The sequence below is a fragment of the Crotalus tigris genome, unplaced genomic scaffold (assembly GCF_016545835.1).
Source record: "Crotalus tigris isolate CLP2741 ecotype Arizona unplaced genomic scaffold, ASM1654583v1 scf7180000020245.1906669, whole genome shotgun sequence".
In the NCBI taxonomy this organism is placed as follows: Eukaryota; Metazoa; Chordata; class Lepidosauria; order Squamata; family Viperidae; genus Crotalus; species Crotalus tigris.
In genome coordinates, this window is record NW_024097926.1 from 1,009,680 (window position 1) to 1,026,365 (window position 16,686).

General features: G+C 45.5%; 1 protein-coding gene across 1 annotated transcript in view; it reads right to left on the reverse strand.

Moving 5' to 3' along the window:
- The window catches only part of ACTN3 (actinin alpha 3), a 35,630-nt gene that overhangs the window by 6,911 nt on the left and 12,033 nt on the right, over positions 1-16,686 (reverse strand). Inside the window, exons 2-14 of the mRNA XM_039366243.1 lie at positions 15,470-15,584; positions 14,404-14,523; positions 13,386-13,472; positions 11,578-11,665; positions 10,099-10,177; positions 9,075-9,156; positions 8,720-8,805; positions 7,814-7,906; positions 5,465-5,695; positions 2,870-3,017; positions 1,710-1,860; positions 489-597; positions 212-352 (exon numbers count right to left, since the gene is read on the reverse strand). Of these exons, the coding sequence (XP_039222177.1) occupies positions 212-352; positions 489-597; positions 1,710-1,860; positions 2,870-3,017; positions 5,465-5,695; positions 7,814-7,906; positions 8,720-8,805; positions 9,075-9,156; positions 10,099-10,177; positions 11,578-11,665; positions 13,386-13,472; positions 14,404-14,523; positions 15,470-15,584 (1,530 nt within the window). The remainder of the gene's footprint in view (positions 1-211; positions 353-488; positions 598-1,709; positions 1,861-2,869; positions 3,018-5,464; positions 5,696-7,813; positions 7,907-8,719; positions 8,806-9,074; positions 9,157-10,098; positions 10,178-11,577; positions 11,666-13,385; positions 13,473-14,403; positions 14,524-15,469; positions 15,585-16,686) is intronic.

Below are 16,686 nucleotides of genomic sequence, written 5' to 3' on the forward strand. Positions count from 1 at the left end.
CAGTGATTAGAATGCAGCATTGCAGGCTAACTCTGCCCACCGCCAGGAGTTCGATCAAGGTTGACTCAGCCTTCTGTCCTTCCAAGGTCAATAAAATGAGGACCCGGATTGTTGGGGGCAAGAGGCCGACTCTGTAAACCGCTTAGAGAGGCTTGTAAAGCACTGGGAAACAGCATATAAGTCTAAGTGCTGTGGCTCTCCTGAGACCAACCTGGATCTCCTCAATGCTGTGGACGATGAACATGTCCTGGAGGTCCTCAATGGCTCCGTCCATCCAGTTGTTGAAAGGGGCGGCCCTCTTGGCAAACTCCAGGTACAGCTGATCAATCGTCTCCAGCAGCTTCTCCACCCGCTGGGCAAAGGGGAAAGAAGGCCGGATGAACTTCCCACACGCGTGCGAGAGACGTCTGTCTGGTCCACACCTTCCCCCTGAACCCATCAGCCACATCCAAGAAGAGACACTCGATGTCCCTGCGTCCCTTTCTCACCTCCAGGGCATCCCTTCTCTTCTGGGTGAGTGTCCCCAAGGTATCCCATTGGTCACAGATGGCCTGGCAGCGGGAGTTCACTGAGGCGGCATCGTGGTAGTCCAGCTCACTGCAGGGATAAATCGGGAGGAGTTTTTGAGACCTTTTTATTTTTAATTTCCAGGCCGTGAAAATGCAGAACGTGTCATCTGGAACTTGTTTAGGATCCTACTGAGAGGTCCTTTGTTAAATGAGGAATCGCTCCTGCCCTTTGGAACATCTTGCTCCCAGAAGTAAGGTCAGCTCCCAACCTTCTGACCTTTCTCAAGAGCGTAAAGACCTGGTTCTACCAGTTGGCTTGGGGTTCCAGTGGGAGAGTGTCCCACTGGCATAACAGAAAACCAGAATTGGAAGGGATCTTGGAGATCTTCACTCCCCTGCTCAAGCAGAAGACCCTAGACCGGGGGTAGGCGACCCTGGCTCTTTTATGACTCGTGGACTTCAACTCCCAGAATTTATGACTCGTGGACTTCAACTCCCAGCCAGCCACACTGAGGGGAAAGGGAGAGGCTTCCAAGCTGAGTCATGCTGGCTCGGGAATTCTGGGAGCTGAAATCCACCAGTCATAAAAGAGCCAAGGTTGTCTATCCCTATCCTAGGACGAAGATTAAGAACAGGGTTCTTCAAACTTGACCCTTTTATGCCTCGTGGACTTCAGCTCCCAGAATTCCTGAGCCAGCGTGGGGGAACTATGGCCCCCCATGACTCGTGGACTTCAACTCCCAGAATTCCTGAGCCAGCCTGGCTCAACTTGGAAACCTCTCCCTTTCCTCTCAGCATGGTCCACCAGTCATAAAAGAGCCAAGGTGGCCTACCCCTGCCCTACACCATTCTGCACAAATGGTTTCCAATCTTTTCATAAAAACCTTCAGTGTTGGAGCACCCACAACATCTGGAGGCAACCTGTTCCACTGGTTAACTGGTCTAACTAGAGGTGGTTGACAGATTAAGAACAGCTTCCTACCTTCCCCTCCTGCTCATCCCACTCCCTCGTTCCCTCGCTATCTGTATCTACATTCTCCCTCTCTTTGGTGGCCAGGTTCCCAGGTTATTCAGGGGGGCCTCGTGCACTGCTGGGCTTCAGGCTGGGGGCAGCCGGCCTAGTAGGTAGAACTGGGGAGCAGAACTGATGCAGGTGCTTGTGTTTCGCCACAACGCCGCTGCCGGCTGGCTGACACCTACTTGAGTTCCTGAGCAATGGCCGCAATCTGCTCCACACGGTCCTGGTGAGCGGCGAGGTCGCTCTCAAAGGCCTCATGTTTGCGCAACAGCGCCCGGATCTCATAGAGTGTGGAGGATTCGTAGTCCTTCTGGGACAGCATGTCTTCCTTCCCTGGGGTGAGAGGAAGCAGAGGGAGCTAAAGGCCGGGCTGGGGGAGAGGGCTGGAGGCTGATCAGGGGCAGAGCGTCTGCAGGGATTCGCTGCATAAAGAGGGCACAGCACCCTCCCCTCGGTGTGACTGTAGGGTCCCATGTCAAACTGTAGACCCCATCATGAGCAGCTGTAAGGTGAGGGCATCTATGGATCCAGGATCTGGGTTTTTTTTTTTTAAAATATAAATGATGCTGTGCTTCAATGGTTAGATGGCCTGAACATTGGTATTTGAACACAGTTTTTTAAAAAAAACTTTTATATTTTATCGTGAGGGGTCCTTGGCGCTCTCTGAGCTGGGTTGTTTTCTTGCAGACATTTTATGACCCAAACTAGGTAACATCATAAGTGCTAGTCCAGATGACGTTACCTAGTTTGGGTCATGAAACTTTTGCAAAAAAACAACCCAGCTCAGAGAGCATCGAGAATCCCACAGTCCTCCTCCTCCTCTCTGCAAACCCCACTCCCTTCTAGCACTGATGATGTTACCTAGTTGGGTAATAAAACATCTACAAGAAAACCACCAGGTTCAGAGAGCACCAAGGACAACACAGTCCTCCTCCTCTCCACAAACCCCACTCCCTACTAGCACTGATGATGTTACCTAGTTTGGCTCATGAAATGTCTGCAAGAAAACGACCCAGCTCAGAGAGCACCAAGGACCCCTCATGTCAACCCCGAGGTACGAATGTCCTCCTTTATTAACACTTTATTGCCTTTGGCTAATCCAGGCAAAAGGTTGATCTCTATTGCTAGTCCATCTATTCTGTGCCTAGATAAATAAGGAGGAGCGGAGAAGGGGATTCCGTTAGGACAGTGTTTCTCAACCTTGACCATTTTAAGGCATGTGGACTTCAACTCCCAGAATTCCACAGCCGGCATTGCTGGCTGTGGAATTCTGGGAGTTGAAGTCCACATGCCTTAAAATGGTCAAGGTTGAGAAACACTGCGTCAGGACCTCCGCAAATACCTCTGGTCCAGTTCTCGTGCAGGGTGGCCTTCTGCTTGAACTTCTCAGCCAGGTGGTCCAGGCGCTCCAGACGCCGGATCTCCGTCAGCAGCCATTCTTCGTAACCTTTCTCGACTTGTTCCAGACCTTTCCAGGCATTGGCAATGTCCTGTGGGCAGAAGGCAGGGCGGGGGGGGGGAGGACAGCCTCAGCCCAGGTTTTGCTAAAAAGGGGGAGGGGGGCAACCACGCTCGGCGACCGATCGCCCGCCTTCAGAAATCCTCTCGCATCCCTTCCTGTTCCCAATGATGTCTTTTACGAAGCGATACCTGGCTGTCTCCCGTCCCACCTGCCCGTCCCACCTGCTCGGGCGCGGAAGGTATGTTGTGGATTTAAAGAACTTCAGCTGGCAGGGTCCAGGGTCCGACAGCCTTCTCTGCCGTTGCCCCTGCCCTGTGAAGTATTCTCCCCCCCACTCCCCAAAGGTAAGACAGCCCCCCACCCCGGCCTTCCAGAAAGAGTGAAAACATGGCTCTGAAGCCTTGGGTGGGTAGCCCAGAGGAGAAAGCAGCCCTTAGTGCGCTGAGAATCCTCCTTTCGCCTTTCAGTTAATTTTTAAAAAATGTTTTGGCTCTTTTAAATGTTTGAGCTTTTATATATTATCTTTATATGTATTGTCTGCTGTCCAGGGTCCCCCTGTTAAGGGAGATGGGCGACTTAAAAATGTGACCGATCAATGTCGCTTAGGGGCCACAGGATAGCAGTGTTCCAATATCTGAGGGGCTGCCACAAAGAAGAGGGGGTTCAACCTGTTCCCCAAAGCACCGGAAGATAAGATAAGAAGCAACGGATGGAAACTCATCCAGGAGAGAAGCGTCTTGGAATTAAGGAGAAAAATTCCTAACAGTGAGGACAATTTATCAGGGGAATGGCTTCTCCATCACTGGAGGTTTTTTTTAGAAGAGATTGGACAATCTTTGGTCTGAAATGTTATAGGGTTTCCTGACTGAGCAGGGGGATGGACTAGAAGACCTCCAAGGGCCCTTCCAACTCTTGTTATTCAGTTAATTAAACAAATCTTTGGAGAACAGTTTTTCAGTGAGCTAAAAGCAGATCCAAAGTGGAGATCTCATCCCCCTCCTCTTAATCTCTGCTAAACAGACACTTTAAATCAATTGGGGCTAGAGACTAAGGAAGGGAGGCTAGCCTCAATTCCTGTTCTCTTGAAAGCAGTTATTTATTTTATTTTCAGTGAGTAAATTCAGAGCAAGTAAGCAACTGATTAAAACTGGGAACTCGGCTCTCTGCCTAGGAAGTGGGTGAGTGAAGCAATGCGCTTTTTTCATGTATTTTTATATCTTTTTTTTTTCCATTTAGTTTTTTTTTTTTAAACGTTGACTAAGGATATGATTTGATAGGGTATTTTTAGGGGTTTAGCAGATGGCAATCTGTCTTCATTTCTTTTCTTGTCTTCATTTCTTTTCTTTCTGTTTTGATAAGGTTTATGTGCCGCTCACTAAGATAACATCATGGATTCAGCACAAGAACACGAGAACAAGGCAGATTCGAAAAAGGAAGTAATTCGTTAATTTTTTTAAAAAAAAATGTATAAGAAACAAATCCCTTAGCAAGTCCTGTGCCAAAAATAAGAGATTTTAAACTCTAAAGCCTTACTTAAAAGGTCAGGGTGAACAAATTGATTTAGTGTTAAAAGAGTGTAAGGATAATGATTAGCAAACCTCTCAGAAATGCTTTTAATGAGCTGTTTTAATGAAGTGCTTTAATAAGACATCTCTGGCATCAGTTAATAAACCTGCAGGCCAACCCTGGGAAAAAAACTGCAGGGTTGAAACTATTTTTATAGGCGACCTCATGACACTACACTTGAGAATTGTCTACTGGGGATATTTCTCCATTAAGGAATTTTTGCTTCCATGCACAAGATCAGAGCGCCATGTAAGCTTCCCGTTTGTTGCTTTTCACCATTTCTGTCCTTTTAAAGTGGCTAAAAGCTTTGTCTCAAGGCAGCCCAAGGATCCTGGTCATAGCTGGCTTGTAAAAAACCTGCTAAACAGGCCTCTTTAGAGACAGACCTATATTTCTGAAATACTTTCTTCTTTCAGAAAGGGGCTGACTAGCTTTTCCACACGTCTTGGAAATCTTTTAATGCAAAGTTACCCAATTCTAGCAGCTTTAAGACCCGTGGACGTCAACTCCCAGAATTCCCCAGCCAGCATGGCCGGCTGGAGAATTCTGGGACTTGAAGTCCACAGTCGGAAAGTTCCCAAGATTGGGAAGCCGTGTGTTAACAGTTTAACTATTTAATTAAAAATAAGATGCATTCTACTAGATGCGATTGTCTTCAAGGGATATCTCCCATGTATGTGTGTCTTGAAATAAAAACAGAACAAAAAGAGGAAGAAAGAAAGAACTTCCTTCAGAATAGCTGCCCTGTTATTTTCACCGTAACGGCAAAACCGTGGAAGTACGGGATGGATGCTCGGCCAGAGGCTTTCGGAAACAAAAGTTGGTTTTTGAGAAAACCCGCAGCCAGCAACGTGAACCCCAGCCGCCCCGTGGCTTGTGGGGCTGCTCCATTTCTGCTCCTTGACTTACGGAGACCATCTTCCCCTCGGAGGGCATGAAGGCCGGACGGTTGCTGAGGCGCAGCTTGGTCTGCAAAGTGTTGAAGTTGATCTCAAGCTGGCACTTCTCCTGGATGCGGGGAGGTTTGTGCACGCGGCGGTAGTCCCGGAAGTCCTCCAGCTTGCGCTGCATGGCGCTCATGTTCTTTTCCGGCACCCGGTTCTCCAGCCAGGGGATGGTGCGGCGGATCCATTCCAGCAGCTGTCCAGGAGAAAGAGAAATGGTCATCTCCCGGGGCCTTTGGGAGCCCCTGTTAGTTCAGAGATCCTTTGGGGATCTCTCTCTCTCTCTCTCTCTCTCTCTCTCTCATCCATTTATCATCTATCTATCATCTATCCATCTATCATTATCTATCTATCTATCTATCTATCTATCTATCTATCTATCTATCTATCTATCTCTATCTCATCTATCTATCTATCTCATCCATTTATCATCTATCTATCTATCTATCTATCTATCTATCTATCTATCTATCTATCTGTATCTCATCCATTTATCATCTATCATCTATCCATCTTCATTATCTATCTATCTCATCCATTTATCATCTATCTATCTATCTATCTATCTATCTATCTATCTATCTATCTATCTATCTCTATCCCATCCATTTATCATCTATCATCTATCCATCTTCATTATCTATCTATCTATCTATCTATCTATCTATCTATCTATCTATCTATCTATCTATCTATCTATCTCATCCATTTATCATCTATCTATCTATCTATCTATCTATCTATCTATCTATCTATCTATCTATCTATCTATCTATCTCTATCCCATCCATTTATCATCTATCTATCTATCTATCTATCTATCTGTATCTCATCCATTTATCATCTATCATCTATCCATCTTCATTATCTATCTATCTATCTATCTATCTCATCCATTTATCATCTATCTATCTATCTATCTATCTATCTATCTATCTCATCCATTTATCATCTATCTATCTATCTATCTATCTATCTATCTATCTATCTATCTATCTATCTATCTATCTATCTATCTATCTCTATCCCATTTATCATCTGTCTGTCTGTCTGTCTGTCTGTCTGTCTGTCTATATATCATCCATTTATCATCTATCTATCCATCATTATCTATCTATCTATCTATCTATCTATCTATCTATCTATCTATCTATCTATCTATCATTATTTTTTACAAAAAAGCTCAAGGACGTGAACATATCCAACACACCTCCTATTTTCCCCACCACAGCCCTGTGAGGTGGGTTGGGCTGAGACAGAGGGATCGGCCCAAAGTCACCCAGTTGGCTATCACGACTAAGGCAGAACTAGAATTCCTCATCTCCTGGTGATTGGCTCAAAGTCCCCCAGGCGGCTTTCACGGCTAAGGTGGGACTTGAATTCACGGTCTCCTGCCTTTATTTGTTAAATTTATTTGTTAAATTCTTCCTCTTTCCTTTTGCCTTGAGTGGGACGCTGGTCTGCCTTTGCCCCAAAGAAAGGAAATGTTAGGAGCCGCTGGGGACCCACATCCTTTGACGTGTCCATCATCACTCCCTTCCGATGGATTTGCTATAAAGCTTTCGAGCTCTGCTTTAACAGCTTACAACTCTCTGACAGTATGCAATCCAGAGGAAAAGCTGTGATCTGCTTTAAAAGAGGGGAAACTCTGAAATTGTGGGCCTCGTTTTACTGTTTCGCTCTCCTGCTTGAGTAGGGGGCTGGACTAGAAGACCTCCAAGGTCCCTTCAACTCTGCTGTTCTGTATTCCTCCCCTCCTTTCTAATACTCTCTCTCCAAGCAGGATATTATCATATCCCCCCTCCTTTCCACACCCCTGTTCTTGCTTCTAGGGCAGTGGTTCTCAGCCTTTTTAATATCGCGACCCCGACCGGTCGTAAGTCGAGGACTACTCAACCGGTCGTAAGTTGAGGACTACTCAACTGGTGCAGCACCGTTTGCAGAATGGGACTTTTGGCGGGCTCAGCAGGGCAGAAACAGCCTGGACAATTCCTATTGGCTTTCGAAAGCCAATAGAATTAGACTCTATTCAAGAGAGTCTCTTCTATTGGCTTTCAAAAGCCAATAGAATAAAAGGGAGGAGCACAGCTAAGGAAAAGGGAGAAAAAAATGGCGGACTGCGTTGTTTGGCGACCCCCGTGAAATGGTCGTTCGACCCCAAATGGGGTCCCGACCCACAGGTTGAGAACCACTGTTCTAGGGGATCCCAGCGATCACTGATGCAATCTTGGAAAGGGGAGGAGATCAAGCTGGGAATGAAAAAGGGCCTGGTTCTAGGACTTTCCCCTTCAGGCAATTTAAGATCCAGGTTTACCTCACTGGCCAGCTTTTCGTACTCCTGCATCAGTTTCTCATTCTCTTGATTGACAGCCAGCACCTTGCAGATCCTATTGGCTGCTGTCTCAGCCTGGAAGCAAAGGGAAAGAAAGCAGACATGATTTTAAACATTCCAAGAAACACACACACACACACACACACACACACAGCCTGCCTGAGTATTCCTAGTTCCCCTGTGCAGTCTCTGCCAAATATAAATGTCTCTGGAAAAAGTAATGTTAGCTCTGTTTTTTTTTTAATTTAAATTTTAAATTCAATTTAATTCAATTGAAAAATAACAAAGCAAAGGACTTCAGTGTTTTTAAATCAATTCTCATTTGGCAACCTCTGAAGCCAGGACTGCAACCCCCCCCCCCGAAAATAATATGAGGGAAAGAGCATATATCTTTTATGCACTAATTAAATTTGTCCCATTGAAGTGAATAATGTACTTTAAAGTTGTGTTTTAGGATAATTAGGGGACTGCAGACTAAAACATATGAAGAACGGCTGCAGGATTTGGGTTTGGCTAGTCTAGAGAAAAGATGGACCAGGGGTGACATGATATTTGAGGGGCTGCGCCAAAGAAGACGGAGTCAATCTATTTTCCAAAGCACCTGAAGGCAGGGCAAGAAGCAACGGATGGAAACTAAGCAAGGAGAGAAGCAACCTGGAACCAAGGAGAAACTTTCTGACAGTGAGAACAATTAACCAGCGGAACAACCTGCCTCCAGAAGTGGTGAATGCTCCAACACTGGAAGTTTTTAAGAACAGACTGGACAGCCATTTGTCTGAAATGGTATAGGGTTTCCTGCCTGAGCAGGGGGTTGGACTAGATGACTTCCAAGGTCCCTTCCAACTCTGTCGTTCTGTTATTTTATAAAATTAACAAACTTGAGTTTACCTGCTCCGCACCAGCGAAAGCATGATAGAAACAAGAAACGTATGTCATGATAGCTTTCTCATCCGGTTTGGGGGTGTTGACAATATCTAGAGAGGAATCAAGAAGACAAACAGATGATGGAAGGCGAGCACAAGGAAGAACGTTCTTTTCAGAGCACTGCCCCTCAGCCAATCCAGCACCAGAACACCCACTCCGGGAAGAAGCTTGATAATTCTACCGAGCCAGAGTCAGGATGCAGATGGATTCTCTTCACCTGGCCCCCGGTTAACCTGTCCCAGAAGCACCCCCAATTTACTCTGCTCCGGTCCAATCTTACAGTCCTGCACTTTTAAACCACCTACATCAAGCTCCTCACCTTCTGCGTCCAGCATCTTGGGGATATCCAGGTATTTCTCGGCCACCTCGAAAGCTGTATTGAGGTTCCCAATAGGATCATCCTAGGAAGGGATGGACAGAGTTATCCTACATGAGTTTTCCATTGTGAGAAAAGGGGGGCTGGCTAGGTTAGGAGGGAGGGAACAAGGTGGGCCTCTCCTAACCAAAGCTGCACGTTCATGAAAAATCGCTTGGGAGAAAGGAATCTGCCCCAAACTAGATTCTGAGCCGGTCTAGCATGGTAATATCTATCAAGCACCAAGGAAATCAGGGGATTTAGGCAATTTAAATGAGTATAAAGATTTAATGTAAACTTCAGCTCTCTAGGAGAATTTGAGCTATTAATGGTCAAAGCAAATTGGTGGTAGATAAAAATCAATGGAATTCAAGGTGGGCTGGACTTAAATCAATGGTGGGCACGCAGGGACTCGTGACTGATGACACGTTTGACCCCCCCCTCCCTCAGGCTCAGCCTGGTCATCTCCTACAGTATCTCTATCTAGCAGAGGCTCTCCAAAGCCTAAACCAGGGCTAGGCAACCTTGGCTCTTTTTTGACTCGTGGACTTCAACTCTCAGAATTCCTGAGCCAGCATGGCTCAGCTTGGAAACCTCTCCCTGTCCCTTCAGCATGGCTGGCTCAGGAATTCTGGGAGTTGAAGTCCACCAGTCATAAAAGAGCCAAGGTTGCCTAGCCCTGGCCTAAGCAGTGACTTTTTCGGATACCCATTCTTTTGGGCACGTTCATGGGAATATATATATATATATATATATATATATATATATATATATATATATATATATATATATATATATATATATATATACATTGCTTACTGGTGTACACCGCTTAGAGAGTGCTTGCACTTAAAGCGGTATATAAGTCTCATAAATAAATAAATGTTAAGGGCAGATGAGGATGAACCCAGAAGCTGCCTTTAAAGCAGAAGAGGAAAAGAAAGAGGCAGCCAGGCGAGCAGGGAGTCAGAAGGAAATAGCCCATCACCTTTCTGAGCTTGGCGTAGTCAATGAGGTCAGGACGGTGCCGATGGATCAGGGCGCAGAGTGCCAGGCCGTCCTTCCAGCTGGTGGGGGGAGGACATTGGGAAAAAAGGAAGACGGCGTGAGTGTGGCCTGCGTTCAACTGAAGTCAGAGGCCTCCCTCCCCATCCAGTCCTTGATTTACAAGCTTTCATTTAGAGACTGTTTGAAAGTTACAACAGCACTGGAAAAAGTGACTTATGACTGTGTCTCACACTACGGCCGTTGCAGCATCCCCACGGTCACGTGGTCAAAATTCGAAAGCATGGCAACTGAATCACTTTTTTACGACGGTTAAAGCGTCCCTGGGTCACGTGATCCCTTTTGCGACCTTCTGACAAGCAAGGTCAACGGGGGAAGCCAGATTCACTTAACAACTGGGTTACTAATTTAACAACTGCAGTCATTCACTTAACAACTGTGGCAAGAAAGGTCGTAAAGTGGGACAAATCTCACTTAGCAACAGAAATTTTGGGCTCAGTTGTGGCCATAAATCAAGGACTATTCCAGATCGGTCACACTAGCTTAATGATTTGTTTTCCCACCATTCTTGTAATTGTTATTGTGATTTTCCCTAAATCTTTTGCCTTTCTGTAAATTGTGGCATTTCACAAAGCTTTTTGATGTAGGTAGTTCTCAAGTTATGACTGTAATGGAGCTTGCCCATCATGGCTGTAGCTTGTGATGGTTGTAAAGCGTGGGACAGACCTGATTTTACAACGGCAAGACCATCATAAAATGCTTGGGATGTTGCAAATGTCTGCAAATTGGCTGAAGGCTTAAAGTGCGGTAATGTGATCACAAGTGAGCTTGGAGCAGGCCCCCCACCCCACCCACCAGGTAGGTCCATCAGAACCTTGGCTGCTCATAAATCAAGGACTACCTGTATATGCTACTGTTTGGGCTACAGAAATAATTCTGCTTAAAGACTGGATTTGTTCTTAAGGGAATTAGGCGTTCTTGTCAGCCATAAATTAAATGCGAGTTGGCAGTGTGACTGCAGTTGCTAAAATGTCTGAATGCTCTCAGGAGCACAAGATCACTCCATTCTGCCCTGGGAAGACCTCATTTAAAATACCATCTCCAATTTTGGAGCCTGCCATTCAAAAAATGACAAATTGGAGCAAGTTCAAGATGATGAAAAGTCCAGAACCCAAGTCCTGGGAGGATCAGTTGAAGATTTTGGACACGTCTGGCCTACAGAGGAGGTGACTAAGCAGAGATATGACAGCAGTCACCGCATAACTGAAAAGCCAGAAGAAGGCGTGGACTTTATATTGCTGTGTTCTCTGTGGCCCCAGAGGGTAACCTAAACCTCTGGGTTAAAACTACAAAGAGGGAGATTCGATTAAACGTCGGGAGGAAGTGCCTGACTTAAGAGCGCCAGGGGGGAAAAGATTGACACGTGATGGGCTGGTGAATTCAGCCACACTCCTTCGGGTACCTAATGTGGAAGTTCTGCACGTTGACGTTCCGGTAGGGCGCCGTCTTCCTTTGGCACCACAGCAGCAGCCCCTCTTTCGCCGAAGTTTCTGGAAGAGAAAGGAAGGAAGATCCCTCAGGCTTAATCCAGCCACGACGTGAATTCTATACTTTCTTCTCTGAATTTTATTATATAGGGAAAGATGTTCTGAATCAGTCCTATATCCTCTGACTGACAGGGTCCCTGAATCTGCCCTGGGCCAAGCATATTCGTGATTTTTTTTAAAATAAGTTTTATTAGTTTTTCAGTTTTACATCCAAGTGTTTAGGAAGCAGTGTGGTGATTGGGCAATCAATAGTCCAATAACAAGCTCTTTCATACATGTCTCAGGTTACAACATCAAAGAGTCCCTATTTCCCTTAATGATTATATCACATTCAAATTAATACATTTCTAATTATAGTTCAATCAATTAAAACGCTTACCAATATATTTTAACTTATACATATCCGTGTCCTGTTTTTAATTTTTACCCATTTTCAATAACAATATTCCAATTTAGCCTTTAGTATCCATAATATTCAGGTTTCGGGTAACCCAAATTTCCCTTATTTCATTACAAAATAGTTGTCATATCTAAAATACACATATTGTTTACTTAAATACATTCTTACTTTATTGCAGAAATATATTCTATTTCTCATCCTAGTATCTCATCACTTACCAATAAAATATCCTTTCTTGTCTCAATCCAACTTCCATATTATAATTCAAACCTATATTCTAATAGCTAATTTTCATTTCCCTTATAGATCTAAGTCCTAAATATTAAATCAATTAATATATTTTAGAATCTCCTTAGCCCATTAAGTAAAATTTTAGGCTCTTCTGTTATAAGTCAAAAAAGAAAAAAAAAATCCCAGGAAAGATGTTTTGAATCAGACCTATATCCTCTGACTGACAGGGTCCTTGAATCTGCCCTCGACCAAGCACAGTTCATTTTTTATCTAAGCCCAAGGTCTCCAAACTTGGCAATGTTAACAAGTCTTAAAGTTGCCATGATCTAAGTCAGTGGTTCTCAACCTTTTTAATGCCGCGACCCCCAACCGGTCGTGAGGACTACTCAACCGGTCGTAAGTCGAGGACTACTCAACTGGTGCAGCACCATTTGCAGAATGGGACTTTTGGCGGGCTCAGCAGGGCAGAGACAGCCTGGACAATTTCAAAAGCCAATAGAATAAAAGGGAGGAGCACAGCTAAGGAAAAGGGGGAAAAAATGGCGGACTGCGTTGTTTGGCGACCCCCGTGAAATGGTCGTTCGACCCCAAATGGGGTCCTGACCCACAGGTTGAGAACCACTGGTCTAAGCTAACCCTGCTTTGATGGGCCGTGCTGTTTTCCCGTCCTCATTATCTCATTAGAAATCAAACCGCCTTCTGCACGCAAAGCAGAAGTTCTACTTCTGAGCCCGTCTCTGTTATGAAAGGATTAGAGAGCCTGTTCATTGCTTTGTGTTTATTTTATTTTATTTATTTTTACGCCACCTAAATCACATTATTTAAGTAGGCTGGCCATATAAATGTTGCAAATAAATAAACAAAGAAGATTGGTCCAGCAAGTCCAGTACTGCTTGCGCTGGTTGGAAGTGGCTTTCCAAATCTGTTACTAAAAAAAAAAACCCCAATCCTTTCCTCTTTAAGCTGAAGTACTGGGAATTAGATCTAGAAAAATTGGGGGGGGGGAGGGCAAACGGCCGAGTGGACAGATACTCTGAAACCAGATTTTAGGAATGCCTCCAAGTCACGGTCTTCTTTGCCTTTCGTGCTTACCTTCCACCGAGATGTCCTGGATAGCAAATCGGAGGATGATTGTCCAGATCATACCCAAAGTCATCTTCAGATTTCCATCCACAATTTCTGGAACAGAAGGAGGGAAGGGGCATTAAAAAGGGGATGAAGATGAAAAAGGCAAGTTGAGAGCAGCAGGCCCACTTCACACCTTCACAGAATAACAGAGTTGGAAGGTCTTCTAGTCTGACCCCCCCTGCTCAAGCAGGAGACTACACAATTCTGGACCAATGGTTGTCCAGTCTCTCCTTACAACTCTCCAGCGAGGAAGCACCCACAACTTTTGAAGGCAAAGCCGTCCACTGGTTAATTGTTCTAACTGCCAGGAAATTTCTCCTAAGTGCTCAGTTGCTTCTCTCCTTGATGAGTTTCTGTTCATTGTTTCTTGTCCTGCATTCAGGTGCTTTGGAAAATAGCTTGACTCCCTCTTCTTTGTGGCAGCCCCTCAAATATTGCTATTCATGTCACCCCTAGTTCTTCACTAGACTTGGCATACCCAATTCCTGCCAGTTTTTTTGCCCCTCTCCACCATTGGACTGCAAGGCGATCTGACTGGTCAGTCCTAGAGGAGATCAACCCTGATTGCTCTTTAGAAGGCCAGATCCTGAAGCTGAAACTCAAGTACTTTGGCCACCTAATGAGAAGGAAGGACTCCCTGGAGAAGAAAGAGCCTGATGCTGGGAAAGATGGAGGGCAAGAGAAGAATGGGACGACAGAGAATTACGTGGCTGGATGTCACTGAAGCAGCAGGCGTGAGCTTCAATGGACTCCAGAAGATGGTAGAGGACAGGAAGGCCTGGAGGAACGTCGTCCATGGGGTTGCGATGGGTCGGACACGACTTTGCAACCAACAACAACAACCACTGAATCAGTCCAGCACCAATTCAGGCCTCTAATCCACTTTTCCTGCGGATTACTTGCTGCACGCCAGGAGATTTTTCTTTCTTCTGTTCCAGATAGTGGAGGGGAAAAAAAAATACCCCTTCACAAGACTACTTACCCTCAGCTCCAATGGATACCAACTTGACTCCCTTACTGGAAATGAAGTCCAGGGCCTTGTTGACGTTGGCAATTTTGTGGAACCGCATCTTGCCCTTGTCTGGCTTTGGCAACCGCTCACCTTTGGGAGAAAGAGAGGAATAGTGGAGATAAAGAGAGAAGGGATTGTGATACCCTCCCCTTCTACTTGTGGCAGCCCCTCAAAATATTGGAAGACTGCTGTCATGTCTCCCCTAGTCTTTCTTTTCATTAGACTAGACATCCCCAGTTCCCGCAACCATTCTTCGTTAAGTTTTAGTCTCCAGTCCCCTGATCATCTTTGTTGCTCTTCTCTGCACTCTTTCTAGAGTCTCAACATCTTTGTTATATCATGGTGACCAAAACTCGGTGCAATATTCCAAGACTTTAAGACTTCAACTCCCAGAATTCCCCAATCAGCATTGCTTTAAGATAGGTTGACCCCCCCCCTTCTCTGTGACAGTCCCTCAAATACTGGAAGATTCTATCATGTCATGCCCAATCCTTCTCTTCATTAGACTAGACATAACTTCTTCCCACAATTAGGCCCCTGTCATCACATCGTGACCAGCTGAAAGCTAAAGGCATATACCAGTCTGGTATCTGATTTTTTTTTTTAAACATAAACGATGCTGTGCTTCAATGATGGCCTAGACCAGGGGTAGGCAACCTTGGCTCTTTTATGACTCGTGGACTTCAACTCCCAGAATTCCTGAGCCAGCCTGGCTCAGCTTGGAAACCTCTCCCTTTCCCCTCAGCATGGATGGCTCAGGAATTCTGGGAGTTGACGTCCACGAGTCATAAAAGAGCCAAGGTTGCCTACCCCTGGCCTAGACATTGGTATTTGAACACAGATCTTTTTAACATTTATATTTTACTGTGTTTTACTAATCTATGTGAAATGGTAATATATATTGCAGTCCATGCATGATATGCTATACACTAAATAAATCGATCTCCTTTGAACGGTAACCTCCTGTTTCCATCACCACCCCTCTGCTGCTTGGGGGGGTGGCCCCCATCACCTCCCCACCCCAGCATTCTCCTACCTGAAATCACCTCTAATAGGAGCATGAGTTTGAGGCCATTCCGGAAATCTTCTTCAATATTCTCAATCTGCGTCCCTGCCTTCCGCAAGTGGGAATTGCACCAAGCTGTGAAAGTCTGAGGGGGTGGGGGTGGGGGGGGGAGAAACACAGTGAAAATCAATATGGAATATTTGGTTGTCACAAGTACAGTGGAATAACAAGTGTCCAGAGAAATAGCAGCTTTCTTAGGTTTACACACAAAAAAAAGTCCTTAAACATTTAGCGCAGCGTACGGTTTTGTGCTCTAGATCAGTGGTTCTCAGCCTGTGGGTCGGGACCCCATTTGGGGTCGAACGACCATTTCACGGGGGTCACCAAACAACGCAGTCCGCCATTTTTTCCCCCTTTTCCTTAGCTGTGCTACTCCCTTTTATTCTATTGGCTTTTGAAAGCCAATAGAATAGACTCTCTTGAATAGAGTCTAATTCTATTGGCTTTCCAAAGCCAATAGGAATTGTCCAGGCTGTCTCTGCCCTGCTGAGCCCGCCAAAAGCCCCATTCTGCAAACGGTGCTGCACCAGTTGAGTAGTCCTCGACTTACGACCGGTTGAGTAGTCCTCGACTTACGACCGGTTGGGGGGGGGTCGCGGCATTAAAAAGGTTGAGAACCACTGCCTTGGACAATGCTGTTGTTGCCAGCAAATCCTTTCAACCCAGAGGCACCTTTCGGCTAGTTTCGTAGGTGCTTCCGACCCAAATACGGTCGGACGGATGGATGGATCCCGCCTTAGTTTTTTGACAAATAACTCAAGGCAGCCCATCCAACACGTGTTCCTCCTCTTATTTTCCCCACAACAATCATTCTTTGTGGTGAGTTGGGCTGCACGCAGAATTAGCAATATGTATTTTCATGATAGATGCCTGTGTCCCTGGTTAGGTTGCGATTCTATGTATTAGAAAGAAAACCAGATTTGGACCAATCTCGGACAGGACCTTTGTCAACAAAAGCCCCATTCAGATTCTGCCAGGAAAGGGAGCCATTGCTACAAGGCTAACGCTATGGCCAAATCACAGAATCCGAGGGCTGAAAGGGTCCATCACCTCCTTGGGGCAGGGTCCAAACCAAGAGCCCTCCAACAGATGGCTGTCTAGCTCTTGAGATGACACAGGTTAATGCCCTGTAACCACTGCCTTCATGACATGATCGAGTACCGCAGAGCTCGGCACAGCATTGCAAC